Source organism: Aquarana catesbeiana, linkage group LG07 (genome assembly GCF_042186555.1).
Source record: "Aquarana catesbeiana isolate 2022-GZ linkage group LG07, ASM4218655v1, whole genome shotgun sequence".
Lineage (NCBI taxonomy): Eukaryota > Metazoa > Chordata > Amphibia > Anura > Ranidae > Aquarana > Aquarana catesbeiana.
Genome location: NC_133330.1, coordinates 17,314,903 through 17,341,993, shown reverse-complemented (window position 1 = coordinate 17,341,993; position 27,091 = coordinate 17,314,903). Strand labels below are relative to the sequence as shown.

The following is a 27,091-nucleotide window of genomic DNA, read 5'->3' as shown; positions in this document are numbered from 1 at the left end:
AACCCTACAGACTAAGGGAGAGCTACAGCTGCTAGCGTGTTCAGACACCCCGCATTCCAGCTAAAAGAACTACAACTCCTATCATGTGTAGACACTCTGCATTCCATTCCTCTGCATTGAGGGTGGGCCAACTCAATATTGAACCCTACGGACTAAGACTGGGATGTCATTAAAGTTCAAGTGTGTAAAGGCAGGTGTCCCAATACTTTTGGTAACATAGTATATATGTAAAGCGTTGCCTAAATTGGCTGCGCTATAGAAATACTAATTTCTATAATAAATTTCCCACCTGGTGGCCCATGTAATAAAAAAAATAAATCTGGTTTCATACTGCTTTAATGATGGTGGGCAATCAGATTTTGTGCTGAATATTGGCTCCTTCCATTCATGGAGTCTTAGACAAGACGTGTGTGTGTTAGCCGGAGGGCCGCCTGTGTCTGATTTGTCAGCCGCGTGTTGTGTATGTGTGTAGCTTGTCTGAGGGGGAACTACGTGTGTGTCTGACATGTTGGTGGAGTGCTATATGTGGAGCTCATACAATTTTGTCTTCTCTCTCCTTTTTAGGTTGTCCGGAATGAGGGAACGCCGCATCCAGTGAGCGCCGCCTTCCTGCGTGATTATCGGTCGCTGAAGTCTTGAAAGATGAATGTGGGAGCCGCTGCACTTCCTTCTCTCTGGAGGAGTGTCTTGGTGCTGCTCGTGGCCTCTTTCTCCGCCCACTGCGCATGGCTGAACGAGCCTACGGACACAGCCCGAGAATGGGACGGTCAGCTGGAGGCCTCCATGCATTCGCTGTTCTCGGAACCTAAGGAGCCTGTGGCCCCTGCAACTGGCATCCCAGACAGCTCCGCCATGGTTGGCCGCGTCTTTAGGATCACCATCCCTGCCCACCTGCGCCCAACTGGTGGGGAAGTGGTCAAGGTGAGGAAAATTCAGCCTGTGTATAGAATGTTTAATGATATTTGTGGTGATTTTAGAATGTTTCCTATCAGTGAGACGAGGAGCAGAAAGGTATCTATTTAGTAAATTATCAGTTATCTCTGGTGGTTTGGTTTGGTGCTCCCACACAGTGTCTTGAAGTACCTGTAGAGAAATGCTGCTCTTTACTACTACAATAAAAAGTCAGCCTTTCATCTCCCCACAGCAAACCTGCAACATCACGTCCTTTTCCTTTTTAGCAAATAGTTCAAAAGTCTGTACAGTCATTACCATCCTGAAACAATTGGGCGGAGGCCAGGAGGTTTGTGATGACAGATGCTGGGGTATAATAATTGCAGAGGGTGGCCCATCTCTGCATGGTGGGGGTGCAGTTAGAAACTTGTATGCGGCATATATATTCCTCTGTACCAGACACCTCTCAGCTTTTACTGATCTATACCGTCCCTTTAAAACTCCAGCCCTCTAAGACTGGGTGTCCTGCATTAAGGGTATTAGGCCTAGTTTCCACTTGTGGTTGTAGTCCACCACTGATGGCTCTTCAGAGGGCTACCGCAAGTGTAAACGGACTCTTTACATTGACCTAGCAGAGATTCAAAAACTAACCGGCGTGTGCAAGGGCTCTGTGTGTGTTGTGAGGGGGGGGGGGGGGTTCTGTGTCTTGAGATATCTGCTTGGTGTCTCATCTGCCTGTGTGTGTTCACTATAGAACAACTTCTGTTGCCTTTCATACAATCCCAAACTACAGCTTCACCACCACAATTTTTTTTATGGTCATTTTTTAAATAATGGTGCAACGTCTACCCCACAAGTGTTGGGAGGTTCTCCAGTAATGCTCTTGTTATGGGGCAGAGGAACCTTCCACGTGGGGGTCCATTGTTGGACCTGCTTGGGCAGACTTGTCTTTGCATTTCCAGGATAATGGCTGTTTGGTTCTAGGAATAGGGGTTATATGTTAGTTTGGAGGTTGGTTCTGGGTTTTGGGTTTTATGTCAGTTTGGCACCTTTCTCTTCATTGTCAAGGATAATGGCTGTTCGGTTCTAAGAATCTAGGTTTTATGGCAGTTCTAGTGATTGAGTTATATGTTGATTTGGTAGCCTCACTGTGCATTGTCAACAATGATGGCTGGTCACTTCTAGGGATTTGGGGTCTTTTGATGGTTAATTCTTTGGATTGGGGCTTTATGGCAGCTTGGCAACCTCTCTCTGTGTTGTCCAAGATAATGGCAGGTAGTTCTCAGAATTCTGGATAATAGGTCGCTTTGGCCTTCCATTCTAGGGATTGGGGCTCTGTGTTGGTTTGGCTGTTGTGTCTAGAGCAGGGGTCTTCAAACTATAGCCCTCCAGTTCTTCAGGAACTAAAATTCCCATCATGCCTAGTCATGTCTGTGAATGTCAGAGTTTTACAATGCCTCATGGGATGTGTAGTTCCGCAACAGCTGGAGGGCCGTAGTTTGAGGATCCCTGGTCTAGAGGTTGGGGTTCTATGTTGGTCTAGTGGTCCATTCTAGAGATTGGGGTTCTATGTTGGTTTAGTGGTCCATTCTAGAGATTGGGGTTCTATGTTGGTTTAGTCGTCCATTCTAGAGATTGGGGTTCTATGTTGGTTTGGTGGTCCATTCTAGAGATTGGTGTTATAGGCTGGTTTGGCGGTCCATTCTTGAGGTTATGTTGCCTTGGCGGTTCATTCTAGGGATTGGGGTTCTATGTCAGTTTGGTGGTCCATTCTAGGGAATGGAGTTCTCTATCGGTTTGGTGGTCTATTCTAGGGATGGGGGCTATAGCTTGGTTTGGTAGTTCGTTCTAGGGATTGGGGCTATATGTTGTTGTAGCGAACGGTTCTAGCGATTAGAGCTATATGTTGGTGTGGTAGTCAGTTTTCTGGATTATGTTATAATTTTGGTTTAGCAGTCCATTCTAGGGATTGGGTTTTTATGTCAGTTCTGCATCGTCTAGGGAATGGACTCAGCAGCTGGGGACATTCAGGCAGGTCCTCTACTTTTAGAGAGACTCCTTGTCAGCGATTCAAGGGGCTCTCTGGAAAAGTAGTAGTGTGCAATATCTGCAGCGATGCTTTCAATTATCTGGCGTCTCTTCAGCTTCATCTTCACTAAAACAGTTGACACATGAAGTTTTTTTTGGGCGGAATATCTCTTACCATGCCAAGTATTGCTCTATGTTTCCGATGAGGCTGACGGCACGCTTCTACACATATAATGTAAACAGCACTCTTCACATGCACGCCATGGGCCTCCTGGGCAGGTACATACACGCTCAGAGGTACGCGGGATGGCAGGCAGTTCGGAAATGCTTCTGTTGGCAGCTTTTGTGTCTGAACAAACGGCTGTAATTCAATCAGAGCTTTAACTCATTTGCAAATAAAGGGCTTTTCTCTGGCTGCTTTTTGTCTGTTAAACATGAAATACGACTTTCCCAGCTGTGCTGCCATGGTGGGTGCGGGGCGGCTGAGGTGATGCAGCTGTTACCAGACCATAAACCCCCCCCCAAGCAGTCTGCCCTAATTACTGCCATTGTAAGTGTTGGAATGTTGTGAGAACGTTGACGTCTCCTCCACCATCTTCTGCTGTGTCCGCTTCCACCTTGCCATGGGCATCCAACGATCTCCGTCTCCACCACACAGCTTACCTTCACCTAATTCTGTCCCCATTCTATGGCACTCTGCACCACAGGGAATGTATCCACCTATATCTGTCTTAACTGCATGGTCCATGTTCACCAATGTCCGACTACACCGCACAGACTGTCCACCTTTTATCTGTCTTCCACTCTTATGTTCATGTTCATCATCACAGGACCTGTATCCACATTCAAGTATGTTTCTCCACTACATGGTGACCATTCATTGCACAGTTCACATCCACCTGTATCCGTCTCCACCCCACAAGCCACATCAGTTTGCAGCCATTTCCATCTATGTTTGACTCCACCTCGCAGACCACGTCCTCCTGTATATGTCTTCCACTCGGTTCATCTTTACCACAGGGCCTGTATCTACATCCATGGTGTTTCTCAGCACAGCCAATGTACACCTATATCCATCTCTACTTGCAGGCCATGCCCGTCTATATCCATCTCCACCACATGGACCATGTCTAAATATATCCGTCTCCACCCCACAGGCCACGTCCTTCTATATCCGTCTCCATTCCACTGCACGGCCCGTGACCACCTGCATCCGTCTCCACTGCGCGGCCCGTGACCACCTGCATCCGTCTCCACTGCGCGGCCCGTGACCACCTGCATCCGTCTCCACTGCGCGGCCCGTGACCACCTGCATCCGTCTCCACTGCGCGGCCCGTGACCACCTGCATCCGTCTCCACTGCGCGGCCCGTGACCACCTGCATCCGTCTCCACTGCGCGGCCCGTGACCACCTGCATCCGTCTCCACTGCGCGGCCCGTGACCACCTGCATCCGTCTCCACTGCGCGGCCCGTGACCACCTGCATCCGTCTCCACTGCGCGGCCCGTGACCACCTGCATCCGTCTCCACTGCGCGGCCCGTGACCACCTGCATCCGTCTCCACTGCGCGGCCCGTGACCACCTGCATCCGCCTCCACTGCGCGGCCCGTGACCACCTGCATCCGCCTCCACTGCGCGGCCCTTGTCCCCTTACGCTCAACGCCTCTTCACAGACCACGTCCACCTATACCTGTCTTCTACTCTATGAATCTCTACCCCAGGGCCTGTATCCACATCCACCATTGTTTCTCCACGGCACAGCCACTGTGCACCGCTTGGCCCACGTTTACCTATATCTGTCTCCATCCAAAGGCCACATCCATCTACATCCATTTCCACTGCACAGCGAATATACACCTATATCCATCTCTACTCAAAGGCCACGTCTAAATATATCCATCTCCACCCCACAGGCCACATCCTTCTATATCAGTCTCCACAACACATCCACGTATATCCATCTCTGCCACACAGCCCACAATCTATATGTATCTGACTCAACTGCATGGCCCACCCCTGCCCAATACAGTTTCCACTGCACACCCCACGTCCGCCTATGTAGTCTCTGATCTATGTTCATATCCACTGATATTCATCTCCACTGCACGGCCCATGTCTACTACATGGTTATGTATCTACCTACATCTGTTTCCACTGTACAGTTACGTTTCCATCAACACCAAGTCCTATATACTCCTCTACCACAAATTCCCTTCTCCTCCACTGCACCGCCCTGCCGCCACACATATCCATCTATAGGCCTCTTGCACATGGGCGCCTGAGTCTGGGTAATCTAAGTTCCGGCATATTTCCCCCACCTAGAAAGACCTGGTACATACTGTATGCCGATATGTTATTCTTGTAAATGCTGGAGTCCAGTGGCATACAGCCATTCATATCAGTTGTCCACTGTACACAGCACCTGGGCTTTCCATGTCGGGGAAAGGTGCTTGAATTTCTGTTGCACGGGCCAGTGTGTAAGAGGCCCTTCTCTAATGTCCATCTCCCCTGCACAGCATCAGCAGTGAAGGGTACTCAGGAGAAGCCAAGTACTGGTAAAAGTTCCCAGCCTGCTGGATAATGTCCGCATCCAGTCCTTCCCACTTCTTCACCTGCCGTGTGTTAGCCACAGCTCAGCGCTAACCGAGTTGGGGAAGGAATTGTAGCTCCTCTGCAGATCTTTGTCCCTACTCTTCAGTGATGACTTATTCCTGCAGATGTTGGGCAGTCAGCGTGTTGCGTTGATGAGGTGTTCAGCTTTGTTGTGTTCGTGGTGTTGACGTCGGCAGCTGCGAAGGTTGAATATAGATTAAAATAGAAGGTTTTTGTTTTGTGATTTTTGTCTACGTTGGTTGGTTATAAACTCTCCAACCTTTCTATAGTAGTCCAGCGATGTTCTGGGACCCGCCACACCACATTAAGACATCTCTTCTGTTCATTTCATGCTTTAGCTGCAAACTCTGAACTGCAGAGCCCGGATCTGATCACTTCAGCGGAAATAAGCGGCACTCGGTCAGGGGGAACCGGAGCCGGGCGTCCAGCTTGTCTGGGCTTGTTCCAGAATAGATTATCCCCCTCCAGGTACTCGGGTGTGAGATCCTCGTCTTCCTTCCAGAAGGAACACTCCCATGTGGAGGTCACCTTGTCCGGCACAAATTGGCAGCTCGACCGTCTACACTTCATATCAAAAGCCGGAACATGAAAGACATTGTGTGTGCGTGGGGGGGGGAGGGGGGATGCAGCGACACAACTTCAAAGTCCTCCCTGGGCCTATCCAAGGGGCACCCCCTGTGGGTGACCAGAGAGAAAAGAGGCTTTATCTGTACAAGTGATTTTTCTTGGATTTCAGTAACTAAGAGAAGAGATCTGATTACGGGAAGAGAAAACGGGTCGCAACCCCGGTTAGGGGCTTGGAGACAGACAGCCCATCGTACCCTTTACCTCCATCCCTGCCCCACTGCACCCACAATAGTCCCTTTCTTTTGGCTGTATGCAGAAGTCCCATGGAAACTCTGACTACACTAGTGATAGCAGCTGGAAACTCTGCATTTTTTTTTTTTCTGTAACAAGAAAATGTATATTGGGATATTAGTACAGGAACACTGTGTATGCCTTGGGCAGATTAGTACAAAATCTTGGGTATTTTTTGGAGGACATTTAATTTGGAGTCGCATCTGTTTATCAGGGGGAAGTTGGCATTAGGTGCCATCTGTGTATCTGGGGGGGCAATATCTTTTGGTGGTATGTGTGCTTTTTGGGAGGAATACCACAAGGTGGGGAGTGTTTTTGGGCTCCTGCGTGTTTGGGGGTGAATAGAATGGGATTCCTGTGTGTTTGTTTAGGGGGGGGGGAGAATAAAATGGGGACCCATGTGTGGTTTGGGAAGAGTAGAATAGGATTCGTGTGTGGGGGAGAGTAGAATGGGGTTCCTGTGTGTGTTTAGGGGGGGGGGGAATAAAATGGGGACCCATGTGTGGTTTGGGAAGAGTAGAATAGGATTTGTGTGTGGGGGAGAGTAGAATGGGGTTCCTGTGTGTGTTTAGGGGGGGGGGGGGAATAAAATGGGGACCCATGTGTGGTTTGGGAAGAGTAGAATAGGATTCGTGTGTGGGGGAGAGTAGAATGGGTTTCCTGTGTGTGTTTAGGGGGGGGGGGGGAATAAAATGGGGACCCATGTGTGGTTTGGGAAGAGTAGAATAGGATTCGTGTGTGGGGGAGAGTAGAATGGGGTTCCTGTGTGTGTTTAGGGGGGGGGGGGGGGGGAATAAAATGGGGACCCATGTGTGGTTTGGGAAGAGTAGAATAGGATTCGTGTGTGGGGGAGAGTAGAATGGGGTTCCTGTGTGTGTTTAGGGGGGGGGGGAGAATAAAATGGGGACCCATGTGTGGTTTGGGAAGAATAGAATAGGATTCGTGTGTGGGGGAGAGTAGAATCAGGTTCCTGTGTGTGTGCATGTTTGGGGGAGAGTAAAATACGGGTTCCAAATGTGTAGAATGGGCTTTCTGTGCATGTTTGGGGAAAGTAGAAGAGAGGTCGTGTGTGTGTGTGTTTGGGGGAGAGTAGGATAGGAGTTTGTATGTTGAGGGGGGTGTAATAGAACCAGGGGTGCTTTGTGTGTTTTGGGGGGAATTGGTAACCCCAAGGTGTAGAGTTGTCCTAGTCTGCATAGCCATAACTTCTAGTTGTATTGCCATGTTCTGTAATGCTTGTATGTAGAAAACAACAAAGAACCCTCTGGTGAGACTTTAAAGGGCAATGACTCCAGAAAAAATGTATGCAAAAATAGATAAAAAGTTAGAAATTTAATAATGCAAAATATAAAAATAGACACAACCTATGCTGTATCGACCATTTACAAAATTACAATTGATAAAACATGTTGTTCATATTGAGATCCAAAAAAAACACCCATTTACATCACTCGTGTATAAATGGACAGAGTGATACTCAACGCGTTTCAAGGTCATGCGTTATTCCTCTTCATCAGGAGCAAGTGGTATAAGCGCTCATACCACTTTCTCCTGATGAAGAGGGTAAATGGTCGATACAGCATAGGTTGGGTCTATTTTTATATTGACCGTTTACCCTCTTCATCAGGAGCAAGTGGTATGAGCGCTTATACCACTTGCTCCTGATGAAGAGGAATAACGCATGACCTTGAAACGCGTTGGGTATCACTCTCTCTGTCCATTTATACATGAGTGATATTAATTAGTTTTTTTGGATCTCATTATGAACCACATGTTATATCAATTGTAATGTTGTAAATGGTCGATACAGCATAGGTTGTGTCTATTTTTATATTTTGCATTATTATATTTCTAACTTTTTATCTATTTTTGCATGTTTTTTCTGGAGTCATTGCCCTTTAAAGTCCCGCCAGTGGGTTCTTTGTTGTTTTCTATGTCTCATATTTGGCATGTGGGCAATGCCTCCTATACCCCACTAGAATTGAACTAATTCATCTATTTTGTAATGCTTGTATGGTGAGGTACATCATCATCAGTTGTGTGCTGGGGTCAGGCAGCTGCTGGAGGCATTTTGCCAGATTGCGCGGTGTGTCAGTTCCTGTGTCAGGCCCGGGTTCCCGCCATTGTTTTTTCTCGGAGGTCCTAAACACAATCCAGGGAAGTTCATAACGCCACAAACTGCAGAACAGGAAAGCAGAGAAACGTTCATTAGCATCGAAGGCATGAAAAGTCCCCCGTCCACCCAGACCGTGTCTGTTTACATAGGACAGGGAGGTGGCTAGGACAGCGCTTCCGTGGGGTGATAGTGATAAAACATTGTACCCTCTGTGCCTAAAACTTCTTAGTTCATCTTCTATAGGTTAGAAATACCTGTACTACAATTCTACATCTATTGCTGGGGAGAGGTGATACTTAGTTCTTGCAAAGATTTGCAAGTTTTGGAATTCTCCCTTTGTCCTGTTTGCCTTAATGCTGTTGCCTGTTGCAATGGCAGCAGTAGGAGGTTAGGAGGTGGGTGAGGTTGGGGATTTACATTCTTGTCTGTCTTTTTGTACTTTAGAATTCATTGTAAAGCTGAACTTGCTGTACCAAAGGCAAAATTGGGTTGGTTTAAGGGGGAGGGGCTTCATAAGTACATCAGGCAAGACCTTCTACCATCAATGTTTAAATAAAGCTTTCTTAGTTGGATACACACAGTCAGTGCCAACATCCTATACAGCTTTCCTTTTCTCCAGCATTACTGGTTCTCTTTAGAGTGACCTCTCAACTTTCAGTGCCGCTCCATGCAAGAGTATTATATGTGGTTCCCCATTGGTGCTAAAGAAAGCGCGCTGGCGTCCAGTTGCACACATCCATAGCATTTGTAAGAAAAGTATAAACGCCTCTCAACCATCCCGATCCATGTTAGGTGTAAATGAAGGCCTCAGCCAGTGTTGCTCCATAGACCATGCCCGCTGGCGCGTTTCGTCCTGCCACCGGGGCTTAGTCATGGAACTCTGACTAAGCCCAGGTGGGTGTGGCGAAAGACGGCAAAGGGCGTGGTCAGTGGTTCAGCGCTGGCTGAGGTCGTCATTTACACCTAACGTGGATTGGGTTGGTTACGCCTTTCTTAATGACTCCTACTTGGGATTTTGATCTGCATGCTGATTGCTGCCTTGTGTTGACAGGTGACCCAGAGCAACCAATAAAACCTTGAGAGGGGGAACGATGGTGGGCAATGGTCAGATGGGTAATGACATGTCTGAGAAGATGTATCTGGAAGGAGGACATGAGCAGTAAGGGAAGGCAATTCCACTGACAGAGGTTGGAAAGGCATTTTGTTTAATGTCATATTTGGCTTCTACGCTCGTCCAGCCCCAGTTCCAGGTCTTCAGGGGTTAAACACGTGTGTGGGGGGGGATGTGGCACGCAGCGGGGCAGAAATATACAGTCGTGCTGTAAGTGGAGACAGCGTTCTGTTATCTTGGAAAGGTCAGCATTGTATGTACACTATATATAGTCCAATCTCTCAGCGTGCAGACGTGTCGGATTCATCGGCTAAAAATACTGCCATGTTACTGGCCAACACTGTACAGGTCCGGTCAAGGCTGCACACTGGTCGGAAGTGGAGGATTCTGGGTGGTGGCCTGGTGTCCAGTGCGGTGGGCTGACTGCTTTCTGCATTCTGTTTTTTTACAGCCTCCAGGCCAGTGTAAGACGAGTCTCTGTAGGATTAGGTCAGGCGGTCCAGACTATCTAGTTTCCCATCTTACCTTGCATCTTGTATTACCTTATCCTTGTTATTGGCTGTGTGTGGCCTTTGTAGTGCTGGCGCCCTGGGTTCAATTACAACCCTGGCTCCGCCTTCATGCAGTTTTATGTGACGTTCTTCCCTCAATTGTAAAACTTTATGGGAGGAGGGTTAATTGGTCCCCATGTGATGCAGCATGCAGATTACACACTCCTCCGTGGATTTGTTTTGTGCTTTGTAGCTGGCAAGCAGGGCTGCCAGATATTGCCACACCTCAATGAATGTTTAAAAAGCACCAACAGCCACCTTCAGTGTACCCCAACAGTGTCTCTCTAGGATCTCTAGAGTAACAATGCTGCAAATTGACCCATCTAAGCCAGGGGTCTCCAAACGTTTAAACTAAAAGACCAGTTTGCTGCTCTTCAGACTTTAGGGGGGGGGGGATTGTGGCCAGTGGGGGTAGCAAATGTCCCAGGCCCAGCAATAGTGAGAATGAACATGGTCTCAGGATTGGTGGTCAGTAGGAGTGCCACATTAGTATCAGTGGGAGAAATAGTGCCCCTTTGTTGGTATCGGTGGGAGGAGTAGTGCCCCATTGTTGGTTCCAGTGGGAGGAGTTGTACCCCATTGTTGGTATCGGTGGGAGGAGTAGTGCCCCATTGTTGGTTCCAGTGGGAGGAGTTGTACCCCTTTGTTGGTATCGGTGGGAGGAGTAGTGCCCCATTGTTGGTTCCAGTGGGAGGAGTTGCACCCCATTGTTGGTGCCGGTGGGAGGAATAGCGCCCCGTTGTTGGTGCCGGTGGGAGGAATAGCGCCCCGTTGGTGGTGCCGGTGGGAGGAATAGCGCCCCGTTGGTGGTGCCGGTGGGAGGAATAGCGCCCCGTTGGTGGTGCCGGTGGGAGGAATAGCGCCCCGTTGTTGGTGCCGGTGGGAGGAATAGCGCCCCGTTGTTGGTGCCGGTGGGAGGAACAGCGCCCCGTTGTTGGTGCCGGTGGGAGGCACAGCGCCCGTTGTTGGTGCCGGTGGGAGGCACAGCGCCCCGTTGTTGGTGCCGGTGGGAGGCACAGCGCCCCGTTGTTGGTGCCGGTGGGAGGCACAGCGCCCCGTTGTTGGTGCCGGTGGGAGGCACAGCGCCCCGTTGTTGGTGCCGGTGGGAGGCACAGCGCCCCGTTGTTGGTGCCGGTGGGAGGCACAGCGCCCCGTTGTTGGTGCCGGTGGGAGGCACAGCGCCCCGTTGTTGGTGCCGGTGGGAGGCACAGCGCCCCGTTGTTGGTGCCGGTGGGAGGCACAGCGCCCCGTTGTTGGTGCCGGTGGGAGGCACAGCGCCCCGTTGTTGGTGCCGGTGGGAGGCACAGCGCCCCGTTGTTGGTGCCGGTGGGAGGCACAGCGCCCCGTTGTTGGTGCCGGTGGGAGGCACAGCGCCCCGTTGTTGGTGCCGGTGGGAGGCACAGCGCCCCGTTGTTGGTGCCGGTGGGAGGCACAGCGCCCCGTTGTTGGTGCCGGTGGGAGGCACAGCGCCCCGTTGTTGGTGCCGGTGGGAGGCACAGCGCCCCGTTGTTGGTGCCGGTGGGAGGAATAGCGCCCTGTTGTTGGTGTCGGTGGGAGGAATAGCGCCCCATTGTTGGGAGGAATAAATGTCACAAGGGCCGGATAAAGACTAGCAAATGGCTGCAGTTTGGAGACCACCGATTTTAAGCCAAAAGATGAGAGCCTGCCCAGTCACCCCACAATGTAGCAGCGTCCTCTTCCTGGGTGCCATAATGGTGGTAGAAGAAAATTTTCGTCTGTGAAATCACGGCCAATGACTCTTCCCCCCCCCCCCCCCCAGCGCTGTATGTCAGCAATTTACTGACAGTTGTCTGTTGTTCTCCTTTAAGTGCCTGAGAAAAAACTAGCTTTGCAGAGCTGTCAGTCATGCGGGACCGTGATCAATAACGTTCTCGCCATAATCACCTTTTTGTTACGGCGATCAATATTTTTTAATAACGTTTCACTGTTACGGACATCAGACGCTTGGCTTGGTGGTGTGAATGGCTCTTTAGGAGTGTCGTCGGTCGGTCGCCCCCTCGCAGCTTTACGCAGGTGTGATGTCAGAACCAAAGGCTTTTCCGATCACCTGGGACCTTCCAGCCTCTTATTGACTGCGCTCTGCATGATGGTCTATCTCCCTGAGAACATCAAGGAGCGGGGGGAACCTCTGCACTGTGGCTTCCCTACCTAAGCATCATGGGAGATTTTATTTATAAAGAGGATAGATTCCTGAGCGTCGCATCGATAAACCCAAAACCGCAGCGCGTTTCTGAGACGCTACTTGTATCTTGGGTACGTTTTGCTTTACAAATGATCCCCAGGATCGACGCTGGTCTTCTCCTACTGTCCCCTCTTGGCGGATTTGCAGACCGCCATTACAGTCGATGGCGTGCGTGAAACCAGCAGCACATGCTCAGCCTTCCAAATATAGGCCGCCGCGTACAGTGCAAAGCGTTCTAAAAATAGAAATTCTCTAGTATGAAAGACATCTTCAGAAATATCCGTCCGTGCTCCAGCACCCCCAGGATTCCTGGATGGCAGGCGTCGCCGCGTGGAAATAAACGTACTCCCAGCTACCGGCTCACCCTCCCCGTGTTTTCGAGTCTTCAAATGTTCTCTGATTAATGGACTCATTTAATGAAAACTGATTCTAGTAAACAGTCCAAAACATGTCGCTTTCCAAGTCTTCTACTGGAATTATGACTGTGCTCTCGATACAAGGCGGCTTCCTTGTCATCTGTCCAGGCTGCAGCTAGATTTTGGGGGTTGTTTACTAAAGGAAAATCACTTTGCACTACAAGTGCAAACGACAAAGTGCAAAATGCACTTGAAATTGCACTGAAAGTGTACTTGGAAGAGCAGTCGCTGTAGATCCGAGGGGGGACAAGGAAAATAAAAAACAGCATTTTAGCTTGCACGTGATTGGATAATAAAAGCAGCAGAGCTTCCACTCATTTCAGATCTACCCCTCAGATTTACAGCGACTGCACTTCCAAGTGCACTTTGTAGTTTTGCACTTGTAGTGCAAAGTGGATTTTCCTTTCACAAATAACACCCACTGTGCCCTTACCCTCCGCGGCTGATAAAGGAAAATTGGGACTTTAAATGAGGCTATTGACATTGTGGAGGTAAATTTGGTAAAAGGACATATGTATTTTTTTACATTTTTCTATGTTCAATAAATATCAATAATGGAAGACAAAAAGTATTAAAAAAATCCACACATATGTGCGCATGTGACATGGACGTCAAATGTATGTGTTGAATGTACCAATCTATCATTCCAGATCACCATGTGGTGCCAAGTTGAATAAATATATATATATATATATATATATATATATATATATATATATATAGTGTGTGTGTGTGTGTGTGTGTGTATGTGTATATGTATATATATAATGTGTGTGTGTGTGTGTGTGTGTATATATATATATATATATAATTATTCAACTTGGCACCACATGGTGATCTGGAATGATAGATTGGTTCATTCAATAAATTTATATATATTCATCTGGGCAGCACATTCCAATGGAAATAGGAATGATAGAAAAGCAGTAAAAACATGATTAATTTTGTAGATGATGATCTGGATAGATTGTCTAGTATAGGCATATATCTGCATCCTAGATGCCCGACGCGTTTCGTGTGTAAACACTCATTCATGCTCAAGAAAATCTATAAAGTATAATTAATCTAGTTGTAACTGGTCATAACAGGAAAAGGTAAAATAGCCCTCCCTGAATACTTGCATAGAGTCAATGCGATGAGATGTAGTAACTATGGGGCCAGGGCCAGAAAGGCGCCATGCCCCTACCAGGCGTTGTGCTCAGTGTTCTGTGTACAGCACTGTAGACTATGTTAGAGCTATATGATGGCGTGCAACTGTGACCTAAGAAAACATGCAGCTCTGTTCAAAGCTGGAGGTGTCCATGTGTCCCCACTGGTACTCACGGGGGGGGGGGGGGGGGGGGTTGTCCGATGTCACTAAACTAGGAGTGTCCACATTAAAGGAGCAGGACGCTGCTCGACCGACCCGATGCTCGTTGAAGTGTATGGCCTCAGCCAGTGCTGCTCCATCGGCCACGCCCACTAATGCATTTTGCCCCACCCACTGGGGGCTTAGTCTCGGACTAAGCCCCGATGGGTGGGGAGAAATGCATTAGAGGGGGTGGAGCAGTGCTGGCTGAGGCCATACACCACACCGAGTATTGGGTCGGTTGAGTGACATCCTGCTCCTTTCAGTGTGTGACCTGTGGTTAGACATTAGAGTGTAAGCTCCTCCTGGTGTAGAAATGTATTATATAAATGGTTGTGTTCATATTTTTATTTTCACTAATCCTATATTTTTTTTTTATTATTTACTTTCAGATTTCTGAAAATGGGAAGGAGACCCTGCCTTCGTGGTTACACTGGGACAATGAGGTGTTGGAGGGACTTCCCCTGGAGGGTGATAAAGGAGTGTATGAAATTTCTGTGATCACTTTTTCGGTGGCAGAAAATGGAACTTTCACACCACAGGCTACAGACGTCTTCTCAATTGAGGTTCATCCCGAGGACCACAGCGAGCCACAGTCTGTTCGGGTGACGGGGCAAGAGACTAACGATGTGACGCCTTTCCTTTGCGCCCCTGATGAGCCCATTACTATTCTCACCGTCATTCTGGATGCGGACCTGACAAAAATGACCCCTAAGGATAGAGTGGATGTCCTTAAGAGAATGCGAGACTTTTCTGAGGTGGAACTGTATCAGATGAAGCTGGTCCCTGTAGTGAATAACAGACTCTTTGACATGTCTGCTTTTATGGCTGGGCCTGGAAACGCTAAGAAAGTTGTTGAAAATGGAGCTTTGCTGTCTTGGAAAGTTGGCTGTTCCATGGATCAAAACAGCGTCCCAAATATCAGTTCTGTGGAGGTTCCAGCTAAAGAAGGCACAATGTCCGCCCAACTTGGCTATCCTGTTGTAGGGTGGCACATTGCCAACAAGAAGCCACAGACTCCTAAGCGGTTAAGACGACAGATTTACACTACCCCAACCCCTGTTACCGCCATCGGACCACCAACAAGTGCTGTTCATGAGCCCCCTATCAGAATTGTTCCAACTCCCACCTCACCAGCTATTGCCCCTCCAACGGATACAACTGCTCCTCCAGTCCGTGAGCCCATTCCACTCCCTGGAAAGCCCACCATCACGATAAGAACCAGGGGTCCTATTATGCACACACCAACACTTGGACCAATCCACCCAACCAAATTGGAAACAACCAGTGTGTTCCCTGGGCCCATTCGTCCAACAATGACGAGACCGTCATATATAGAACCGACAGCTGTGGTCACACCACCTTCTGCCACCACCAAGAAACCACGGGTGACCACCCTAAAACCTGCTACAGATTCTACTACTACCACAACCAAGAAGCCAACCAAAAAACCAAGGCCTCCTAAAACTACCAAAACACCGACCGTAAAAGTAGAGACCACATCTCCAAGCCGCACCCGCACCTCCACTAGCGGTATTCCACGACCCTTCAACACTGAGCCCAAACTCACCAATCACATTGATAAAGTTGTTGCTTGGGTAGGAACCTATTTTGAAGTGAAGATTCCACCTGACACATTCTATGATAAAGAAGATGGCACAACTGATAATCTAAGGCTTACACTGGAGCCTAGGAAAAACGCAAGCATACGAGAGAAGACATGGGTGATACTCAACAGTGCCAGCCAAGTGATGTACGGTATGCCTGACGCCAACCACGTAGGTGACCACGAGTACTACCTAAAAGCTACAGACAAAGGTGGTCTCACTGCAGTCGATGCTCTTGAAATCCAGGTCCGAAGTTTGTTTCTTAAAGACCCATCGCCAGTGAAATTCAGCGCAAAGCTTCAGGGAGACTATAATTCTGTGGCCAATGATATCATGAAGAAGATCCAGTTGGTGAAGAAGCTTGGTTTGGCATTTGGGGACAGGAACAGTAGCTCAGTCACCCTGCAGAATATCTCAAAAGGTTCCATCATTGTGGAGTGGACCAATAACACCATACCTGTAGACCCTTGTCCTAAAGAACACATTGAAGTAGTCGCAAGGAAGATTTATGATGAAAACGGCAGAGTAAGAGAGCATTTTCGCTCAGCCTTGGAACCAGAGTTTAAGCTTGAGAAAATTGACGTGTCACTTGCCGGCAGCTGTAGGAGTAAAGGTGGCCTTTTCGCCATTCCTATTACTGACGATGAACAGATTGTCACCATGATCGCCCCTACTGTAGCTGCTGACCGAAATCCAGAAAAGAGCAGCGAGGACGACGTTTATCTTCATACTGTAATACCGGCTGTAGTGGTGGCTGCTATTCTTTTAATCGCCGGTATCATCGCCATGATTTGCTACCGTAAGAAACGGAAAGGCAAACTGACCATCGAGGATCAGGCAACGTTTATTAAGAAGGGCGTCCCTATTATATTTGCGGATGAACTTGATGATTCCAAGCCACCTCCCTCCTCCAGCATGCCACTGATCCTCAAGGAGGAGAAAGCTCCTCTACCGCCTCCAGAATACCCCAACCAGAACGTGCCAGAGACAATCCCCTTAAACCAGGACACCTTGGGGGAATACACGCCGCTAAGGGATGAGGACCCTAATGCCCCCCCTTACCAGCCTCCTCCACCTTTCACAACACCCATGGAGGGTAAAGGCTCGCGCCCCAAGAACATGACCCCATACCGGTCACCACCCCCTTACGTACCCCCTTAATGAACGTTGTCCCAAGTGGAGGGAGAGTCGGGGGCTTGGGAGTTCCTGACTGAACTTTTGTAGCCTGCAATCTACTATCCAGACAACGGAAAGCATTGCTGTTATAAGCAAACTATCAAAGTTTTCTGGAAAAACTGCTCCCTCTGCCCTGCTCCCTCATGGGGGCGGTGGAACACACAGGACATCTGCCATTTTCATATTTGTGTTCATACGAGTGTGCGACCACCTTTTTAGATTGCAGGCATGGAAGACTTACGGAAGACAGGGGACTTCCATTATACGCTGGGGTGGCCTTTGGTTCTCTGCTGTTTTTGCCTTTAACACTAACTGTATTTTATTTTATTTTTTTGTTTTACTTCTATCCACGTGTGTCTAGCTACAAAATGTAACAAAGAGAGACGAAGAGGATATCCTAAAAAAAAAAAAAAAAAAAAAAAAAAAATTCAAACACTGTCAGAGAAAAAAAAAAAACTTACCAAGTTTTTTATGTTTTTATATTTTTAATCCATGGTTATTTTATTTGTCATATGTGTTTGAGATAATTAACTATACACCAAAATAAGCTCCAGCGGGGTTTCAAAAAGTTGGGTCGGGTTGTGTTCTATGTCTAGAATGAAGAATTGGTGTATTTTGTGTCTCTTTTTTTCATCCGCAGAGTGTCCCCATGTGCTCAAATCTGCCTTTTTTGGTTTTCATGGTCACTGACCTGGGCTTGATTGGTCAGCTGTGGAACTGTAAGTCCCAGCAGGGAAAACTCTGCCAGGTCTTGGCAAAAGTATAGATTGCACTGCCCCCAAGCCATGTATGGAGTCACCTTCATGGAAGGGCTGGGTGCTGAATGCCAGCAGGGGCCCCGTCCTGTGCCCCACAGACTGCACTGCAAGAGCCACCTGCGCTTTGAAGAAAATTTTAAAACCAATGAAAACTTTATTCATCTGGACAACATGAACAGAGAGTTCCAGCCTGGGAACTCCCTCCTCTCGTGTGTTTCACCCACAAGGCTGTGCTTAAACCAGGGTTTCTCAACTAGGGTTCCTCCAGAGGTTGCTAGTGGTTCCTCGAGCAAGGAACAATTTCCTCTCAGATAAGTTCCCATTGACACCAATGATCTTTTTGGCGATCTGTAAGGAAGGAATTCTTCCCAATGACCACAAGTGTAAGGAGCATTCTTCCCACTGACCATCACACTAATGAGTTTTAGATATAGTCATTTTTTAGCAGGAGTTCCCTGACACTGGAAAGTTGTTTTCAAGGGTTCCTCGGTCTTGAAGAGTTTGAGAATGGCTGGCCTTAAACTGTACACCTCTAAGCTATGAATAAAGGCCAACTCCAGTAAAACCACCACTGCACAGGTTAACTGGTCGCTTCTGTGTAGGGGGTAGTAAAAGCAGCTTTACTTACCCAATCCTCTGCTCCACCAGCAGAGTGTGCTCCTCCATGATCCAGCAGTGGACTTTCCTTTTGCATCCTTGCACCCAGGTTAGGGCTATGGGGTTCTGCATGGTCTTGATGATGTCAGAGGACCTTAGACTGCTGAGAGCTGGGGAAAATAGGCTGCCAGTCCCGGTCTACCAGTGCAGAGGGGTCAGTAGGAGCGGAAGATTGGGTAAGTAAAAAGTGCTTTTCCAAGTCCCCTAGATCTAAATAGGAGAAGTTTTTTATTTTATTTGTTTTAATGGAATTCAGCTTGACCTCCAGCCTTGACCGCTCACAGTAAATATAATGTGAGCGGGTGGCAGGTGCAGGCTGGGTAACATACATGTACATTGCTGACTTGCTTTCGGATTTGGGGTACACTCGCCCCACCCTTCTGGCCTGGGCTGTGATTGGACACAGCATGAGTGTGGCAGCAGATTTTAGCCAGCTAAAACCTGCTGATCGGCTGTGTCCAATCACACACAGAGTTCTGTGTTTTACAAACACACAGACCTCTGTGTACAGAGAACAGTGATCTGGCTATTTCTTCTCCCTGAAAAGCAGGGAAATGAAACAGCCAGACTTGAAAGTAAAAGCAGCATACGTTACACTTGTTAAGCACAAAGTTAACCCCACGATTGCCCCTTCCCAGCCAGTGTCATTAGTACAGTGACTGTGTATAGATTGATCACTGTATTAGTGTCACTAGCGACATCCGTGACCCTCCCAGCCAGTGTCTGTTAGGGCCAGATTGCCCGCCATCCTATCAATCACATTAAAAGTCGCTGATCACCGCCATTACAGTATAGCATCTATAGCTGCATAAATTCCAGTATATATGCCATAGTTTGTAGATGCTAGATGTAGAAGAATAAATTTTTTTCATATTTTTTTTTTATTGGATGGGTTTTATAATAAAGTAGAAAATATTGGGGTTTTTATTTTTTTATTTTTTTTCAAAGTTTTCAGTCTTTTTTTTTTTTTTTTTCATTTTTTTGTTTATATAATAAATAAAAAAAACCCAGAGGTGATCAAATACCACCAAAAGAAAGCTCTATTTGTGTAAGAAAAAAAAAATTAAATTTCATTTGGATACAGTGTTGTATGATCACGCAATTGTCATTTAAATTAGCGCAGTGCTGAATGGCAAAAAAAAAAAAATTGCCCTGGTCGTGAAAGGGGGCAAGTGGTTAAAGCTCAGCCTAGTGGACGAAACTTGTCTGAGGAGGAAATCTCCGTCAAGGGACTCTGTCTGCATTGTCTGGATAAATAAAGCTAGCAGCATTTGATTTTTATTCCGCTGTTCCTTTTTGAATTTGTACTGCCACGGCTTGCCGGCCCATAGCTGCACCTGTTGGCCACCTCCTGATTGCACGTTTTGAGCTCTACTGGAAGACGGTTATCTTGTTTCCTTTTTGAAACGCCGCCCCCCGGAGTTTATTTTGCGCAAATATGTGACCTTTCTACCTTTTTTTTTTTTTTTTGGGTTTTGTTGTTTTAATCTTCCGCAGAAGATTTGCACCATGATCTCGCTGCCCTGATCACACACACGATATATATATATATATATATACATATATAATATATTAAAATTTTGCTCCATTGAACACACTCTGGTGCTCTCCCAGCAAGACGATGATTTAAGCAATCGCTAATTTTTTTTTTAAACGAAAAAAAAAAATTTTGATACAGCCTCAAATTGTTTTATTAAAAAAAAAATATATGATAAAATGGTAACGCTACTAGCAGTTTGTGTAATCTCGGCTTTAGCGTTACAACGTTGATCACCGTTCTGCCGTTTCTGCTTCCCGTACATCTTCCAGCCATTTATTTTCTTCTTTTTTTTTTTTTTTTTTTTCCTTTTTATAATGATTTGATGTATTTATCGTCATTTTGTAGGCAGTCTATGACGAAATAATCCTTCTTATGCTTTCACCCTGAAACGATAATTGTCAAACACGGTTTGTGCTGATGGTAAATTTTTCTTCATTTTATAATATCACTTGAGATGGAAGAAGAAGAAGAAAAAAAAAAACTTTTTTGCAATAATGTTTAATGCCTTTTTTGAGTTGGATGTTGACAGATCATACAATACACACTGAAGCCATACTGAATGTGTGGTGTGATTGTGAGCGTCGTCCAAGCCGTAAAACCACCCCCCACCCCCCCTCCTTCCTCATTGGATGGTGGCTCGTCACCAGATTAAGAAGATGACCTTTCCCAATGTTGGGATATCCGTATTTGTACACGCATCACTCCCTAGTCCAGTCTGTTTTATACAGAAACCCAAGAATAATTACTTTGTGACCATCCTGGAGCAGATAATAATGCCCTGAACTTTACTGGAACTAAACGAGTGTGGTTTGGTGGTTAGATAACGCGAAGGTGCTTCTTCTATCCTTCTGTCTCCATCCTGTATGATGGCGGTCGCTCTGTGGGGTTGATTTACGAAAACTGGAGAGTGCAAAATCTGGTGCATCTGTAGCCAATCTGCTTTTTTTTTTTTTTTTTCTAAGAGTTCAATTAACCACTTGCCGACCGTATTCAGGGCCACTAATAAGCCAGTACAACTGGTCCTCTTGTAGAGGGCCCAGGCCTCATCCGCTCAACAGGGGGGTGCCCGGGGCAGCTTTATTGTTCATTTCTGCCTGAATGAATAAGTTGATTTTATTACGCTACAGCCCTGCTTCTACTTGCCAGAGCTTATATTACATTTCCCTGTGCCCCATCATGTCAACAGAGGGGGGGGGGGGGGGGGGGAGTGTAGGTGGATAAAGTCAGTGCTGCTGTTCCACTGCACCCCGGAGAAGGGGGGGGGGGTTGGAGGCGGGGTTGAGTGGGCCCCACCAGGAAGGGCTGTACAGGGTTATGTAAACAAGGCAGATTGCCGTTTTGTCAGTAGAGAAGATATTGATCCTATGTCTCTGGAACATGGATCAATACCTTCCCCCTAGTTAAAGCACCTCCCACACTGTACACAAGCACTGGCTAAGCAAACAGTTAACCTTTTGATCGCCCCTGATGTTAACTCCTTCCCGGCCAGTGACGGTGCACTTTTTTTTTTTTTTTTTTTTTTAAGCACTGATCACTGTATAATAGATGTGTCGCTGGTCCCCAAAAAGTGTCAGTCTCCAAATTTTGGCCACTGCAATATCGCAGTCCCGCTTTAAGTCGCTGATTCCCACCATTACAAGTAAAAAATATCCCACTGTTTGTAGACGCGATAACTTTTGCACAAACCAATCAACGTTTATTGGGATTTTTTTTACCAAAAATATGTAGCAGAATACATAGTGGCATACATTTATGAAGAAATTGCATTTTTTACTTTTTTTTTTTTATTGGATGTGTTTGGTAGGAGAAAGTAAAAAATTTTTTATATTCAAAATTGTCATTTCTTTTTTTTTGTTTATAGCTCAAAAAAATAGACACAGTAGTGCTCAAATACCACCAAAAGAAAGCTCTATTTGTTGGGGGAGGGGGGGGGGGAGAGACATAAATTCTATTTGGGTTCAGCGTCACACAACCGGGCATTTGTAACGCAGTGTCGTATCGCAAGAAATGGCCTGGTCAGGAAGTGGGGGGGGTTAAATCTTATGGAGTTGAAGTGGTTAATTAAACAAGCTGAATTCAGAAGCCGATTGGCTATCATGCACAGCTGCACCAGATTTTATACTCTCCAGTTTTAGTAAATTAATGTGTCTGGGTTCTTAATGATGAGCTGGTTGCTCGCTCCGAGAGGGCGTGGCCATCCTCTAATCACAGGTGCACTGCCCTCATCCAAATACAATTTTGTGATTTTTTTTGCTTGCTATATATTGATCGTGTCTTCACAATGGCTGCCCCTGTTATGCCATTCAGTGGTCCACTTTAAGGCTCCACTTTACACTTGTACGACTCCAAAGTTGTGCCGACTGTAGAGTGCAACTTTGACCGACCTTTGGATGGGTGCAGCTTTGGATATGACTTTGGTTTTGACCAGTGATGATGGACAACTGTTGCATTGTATAACATTCAGGTAGGACTTTCACACAACTTTCATGGGTTGACATTGAAGTCTATGGCCCTCGAGTTGCATGAAAGTCGGACCAAAGTAGTGCATTACCTACTTCGAAGTCGCTGCAACTTTAAGCCGCACAGATATGAATGGTTATCGTTGGAAAACATGGGGAACGACTTGTCATGCAACTTTGGTGTCCAAAGTTGCATGGCAAGTCGCACAAGTGTGAGGCCTTAAGGCACAGGTGTCAAACACAAGGCCCGCGGGCCGAATCCGGCCCTCCAGGCCATTTCATGTGGCCCTCGCACCTCTCCTGCAGCTGCCGGAGAGCTCCAGCCCTCCTTTGGTCCTCCTCCAGACCCCTACTTTCTGCTTTCAAGCAATGCATCCAGCTTCTTCCCAGAAACAGCATAAGGAAAGGGGGGTGCACTGTGATGTTAGGGAGAGTGAGGGACTCAACTTCTGATGGTGGGGTGGCTCTTGACATCTAATGTAAGGGGAGGGGATGCGCTGGACATCTAAGATACAGATACAACCGGCCCTTTTGAGGACAATCATAATGCTGATGCGGCCCACAATGAAATTGAGTTTGACACCCGTGCCTTAAGGGGACATCCATCTTTCCAACCATGTTTCATGCTACACCCATATTTAGGGTGTAACATGCAACATGGACAAACTCTGCAGTGCGATTAACCACCGCAAAACCCCCCCCCCCTGTCAAACCACCCCCGTTTTACAGAGTACAAAAGCTCTTCTCCCTGCAGCCTCCTGCCATTTTTTTTTTTTGGTTTGCTTTTTTTTCAATCAGTGCAGCAGTGTGTGGCTCTGCCTGTGCAGACATGTCATTCATTCACAGGATAGATGAATGAAAAGACTACAAGTCCCATCTCCCCCCCATATGTCATCACTGCACTTGTACTCTATTGATACTTTCTCTGGCCCCATAACTAGAGGTCTGTACCTGACCTAAGCTTGAGGAATAGACTGCAGGAGTCTGTGCATTGCACCTGTGATCCACCAATCCATTTCAGGCTTCAATGCAAAAAGTAATAAATGCACATTCTTTTAATATTCAATACAGGTGCAATTATTATTGTGCGTGTTTTTTGTTGCAAAAGGTGGATTTAGCCTTTAAAAGAGAAGAAGTATGGATATTAAAAAAGCAAAAAAAAAAAAATTTTTACTTCCCTAGGTGGATGCATCGTCGATCCAATTCTGCATCTGTCCTCCATCGCCTCTAAGACTGAGAACCGAGAAATCAAAGAGCTGATCACTCGGTTCTCGGTCTTTATTGAGCAGAGAGCAGCAGCGCTCTGCTCTCTACCCTCCAGTGCTCACTGGAGCGTCGGGCTGTGGGGGGGGGGGGGGGCGGGAGCAGATGGCTCAGGCTCTTAACGGCTCACTGAAAGGCTGAACCAGCTGCCAGTCCAGACATCTGGGTGGATCCCGACATTAAAGTCTCTGCAGAATCTGGACTGGATCTGTGATGTCACTTTAGTCAGCTGAATCTGGGTCACAGGAGTAGAAAACTAAAGGTCACTCCTGTGACCCACAGGAGAAATGGGGCCTAAGGAACTTTGGCCCTTCTTCACCTTTTGTGCGCGGGAAGCTGACTTATGTGGGAACTTTAGGATAGGTGCATTTATCCTTTTTGCCCTTCCGCTGACCTCACCCCCTCCATTTCCACAGATGCATGCTTACCTGGATCCCATGGCTGCAGCCCTACAGTGTCTGTTTAATCGGTGCAAGTCTTACTGTCCTGACCAGGTCCTCCACATTACAGCCCAATCAACTTCTATAGACCTGTGTCTTGAGGCCGGAGATGATCAGAAACGGTTTCTTGGAAGTCTTTGGGTTTGTACTGCGCGGGTGCGTCCAGGAGCATGAGACTTGCAGCTTTAGATGTAAACAAACACACAAGGCTTTGCCCATTCGATCCAGGTAGGTATGCCTCTGTGGAGGGGAAGGGGACAGAAAGAATAAGTGCATTTTGTTTTAAAGTGCATATATCCTTTATATTATGGGTTCTCAACCTGTGGCCCTCCAGCTGTTGCGGAATTCCAAGCCCCATGAGGCATTGAAAGCCGCTGACAGTTCCAAGCATGACTCCCAAAGGTAGAGGCATGATGGGACTTGGAGTTCCGCAGCAGCTGGAGGGCCCGCAGGTGGAACACCCATGACCTGCATCATTTTACGCGAAAGCCGTCGTCTGTAAGCACAGAATATGGCCGCCGTCCCCATGCCTGACCACGCGTGGACTGCCTCTGTGGTCCTTCAGACTATTTCCATGTGGTTCAGGCTTACCAGATTGCAGATGCCATGCACTGACCTGCAGTAAGTGTGGTTTATGAGGCCACAAGATGAAAGTTGTGTGGATGATGGTGGTAAATGCATCTTGTGGAGTGTATATAAACAGAATATTGCCTTATATTCCTCTTGGGCATCTCCTTGTGAGGGGGGGAGGGGAGGGGAGGGGGGGGTCGTCCCAATGTGATCTCTCCCCAGGATGGCCGGTGTCTGTATGTTACATGTATGTGTTACTGTACCAAGACAAAATAAAACATGGATCAGCCCAGGATTGTCACTTCCTGTCTGATGGGCCGGCTCACATAACATTTCACACCGGCTCAGTCCACCGCTATAAACACACCTGATTATTTTTAAATTTTTTTTTCTTTTTTTTTTTATATTTTGGACAGTTTGTCAGGTGAAGACAATATAAACGTTTGAAATGTTATTTATAAGCAACATATGATGATCACACTTCTAGTTGCTAAAATGTTACTAAAATTCTTTAATAAAGAAAAAACTTGCAGTGTGTTTTGTAATAAAGTTCAACGCATTTCCTGTTATTGAACCCCCCCCCCCTCCCCCTCCCAAACTCTATCCACATCTAACCTTTCAATGCCGGAACCTATAAAATGATCTACAGTCCTTCCCTAGGGCTCGACTACATGTCTGATTAGAAGTTTATAGCCTCATAGAACTGAGTCTTGTGTATTCAGCACCAACGAGGTTTGGTCACATCAAACACATTTTTCATAAGAAACCCTTGTTTCCCTAGATTTTTATTGATTTAAAGGTCAGCTCCACCCAAGGTGCTGAAATGAGATAGGTCAACAGTGTATTAGGTCACTTTGTGGTTGTCTCTGCCCCTCCAATTAATATATGTCAATCACCTTAAGCTTCATTATGTCTCTGAGAGAGTCCAGTAAGGAAAGTCTCCTTTGCCCCTTGCACTGTGCTGAAATTTCCTGCAAAAGTTTCTCTGCCCCGCCCACAATGGTGAGATTTCCTGCAGTAGTTTCTCTACCCCTCCCACTCCTTTGTTAGTTTTTCTGCCCCCCTTTCACAAAAATGTTGAGCTTTTGCAACAGTCATTTTGTCTCCACACCCTTCCACAATGATGAATAGTTTGCGCTTCCAACCCTCCTATAAGAGTGATGTTTCCCTGCAGTTGTTTGTGTCTCTGCACATTCTCGAATGGTAAAATTTCCTTTAGCAGTTTATCTTTCTGCCCCTTCCACAATGGGGTTTTTCCCGGCAGTAGTTTGCTTCCCTGCCCCTCCCACACAGGTGAGGTTTCCCCACAATAGTTTGCGTCTCTGCCCCTCCCACAATAGTAAGATTTCCTGCAGTAGTTTGTGTCTCTGCCCCTCCCACTATAGTGAGATTTCCTGCAGTAGTTTGCGTCTCTGCCCCTCCCACAATAGTGAGATTCCCTGCAGTAATTTGCATCTCTGCCCCTCCCACAATAGTGAGATTTGCTGCAGTAGTTTGTGTCTCTGCCCCTCCCACAATGGTGAGATTTCCCTGCAGTAGTTTGTGTCCCTGCCCCTCCCACAATATTGAGAGTTCCCGCAGTAGTTTGTGTCTCTGCCCCTCCCACAATATTGAGAGTTCCCGCAGTAGTTTGTGTCTCTGCCCCTCCCACAATAGTGAGATTTGCTGCAGTAGTTTGTGACTCTGCCCCTCCCACAATGGTAAAATTTCCTTTAGCAGTTTATCTTTCTGCCCCTCCCACAATGGGGGTTTTCCCGGCAGTAGTTTGCTTCCCTGCTCCTCCCACACAGGTGAGGTTTCCCCACAATAGTTTGCGTCTCTGCTCCTCCCACAATGGGGAGATTTCCCAGCAGTAGTTTGTGTCTATGCCCCTCCCATAATGGGGATATTTCCCGGCAGTAGTTTGCAGTTCTGCCCCTCCCACAATGATGAGCTTTCCCTGCAGTAACTTGTTTCTGCCCCTTCCCATAATAATGAGATTTCCCTGCAGTAGTTTGTGTCTGCCCCTCCCACAATAGTGAGATTTGCTGCAGTAGTTTGTGTCTGCCCCTCCCACAATAGTGAGATTTCCTGCAGTAACTCTCTAACTCCATTGCAATTGTTTCCCTGCACTAATTTGTATCTCCACCCCTCCAGCATTATTGGGATTTCCCCCTAGCAGTTTGTGTCTCTGCCCCTCCCACTATAGTGAGATTTCCTGCAGTAGTTTGTGTCTCTGCCCCTGCCCCTCCCACAATAGTGAGATTCCCTGCAGTAGTTTGTGTCTCTGCCCCTCCCACAATGGGGAGATTTCCCGGCAGTAGTTTGCAGTTCTGCCCCTCCCACAATGATGAGCTTTCCCTGCAGTAACTTGTTTCTGCCCCTTCCCATAATAATGAGATTTCCCAGCAGTAGTTTGTGTCTCTGCCCCTCCCACAATAGTGAGATTTGCTGCAGTAGTTTGTGTCTCTGCCCCTCCCACAATAGTGAGATTTGCTGCAGTAGTTT

General features: G+C 47.2%; 1 protein-coding gene across 1 annotated transcript in view; it reads left to right on the top strand.

Annotated features, from left to right (window-relative positions):
* Positions 1 to 23,025, top strand: part of DAG1 (dystroglycan 1) — a 115,237-nt gene extending 92,212 nt beyond the window's left edge. The window contains exons 3-4 of the mRNA XM_073591703.1: positions 565 to 921; positions 14,527 to 23,025. Of these exons, the coding sequence (XP_073447804.1) occupies positions 643 to 921; positions 14,527 to 16,902 (2,655 nt within the window). The 5' untranslated portion in view covers positions 565 to 642 and the 3' untranslated portion in view covers positions 16,903 to 23,025. The remainder of the gene's footprint in view (positions 1 to 564; positions 922 to 14,526) is intronic.
* Positions 23,026 to 27,091: the final 4,066 nt, after the last annotated feature.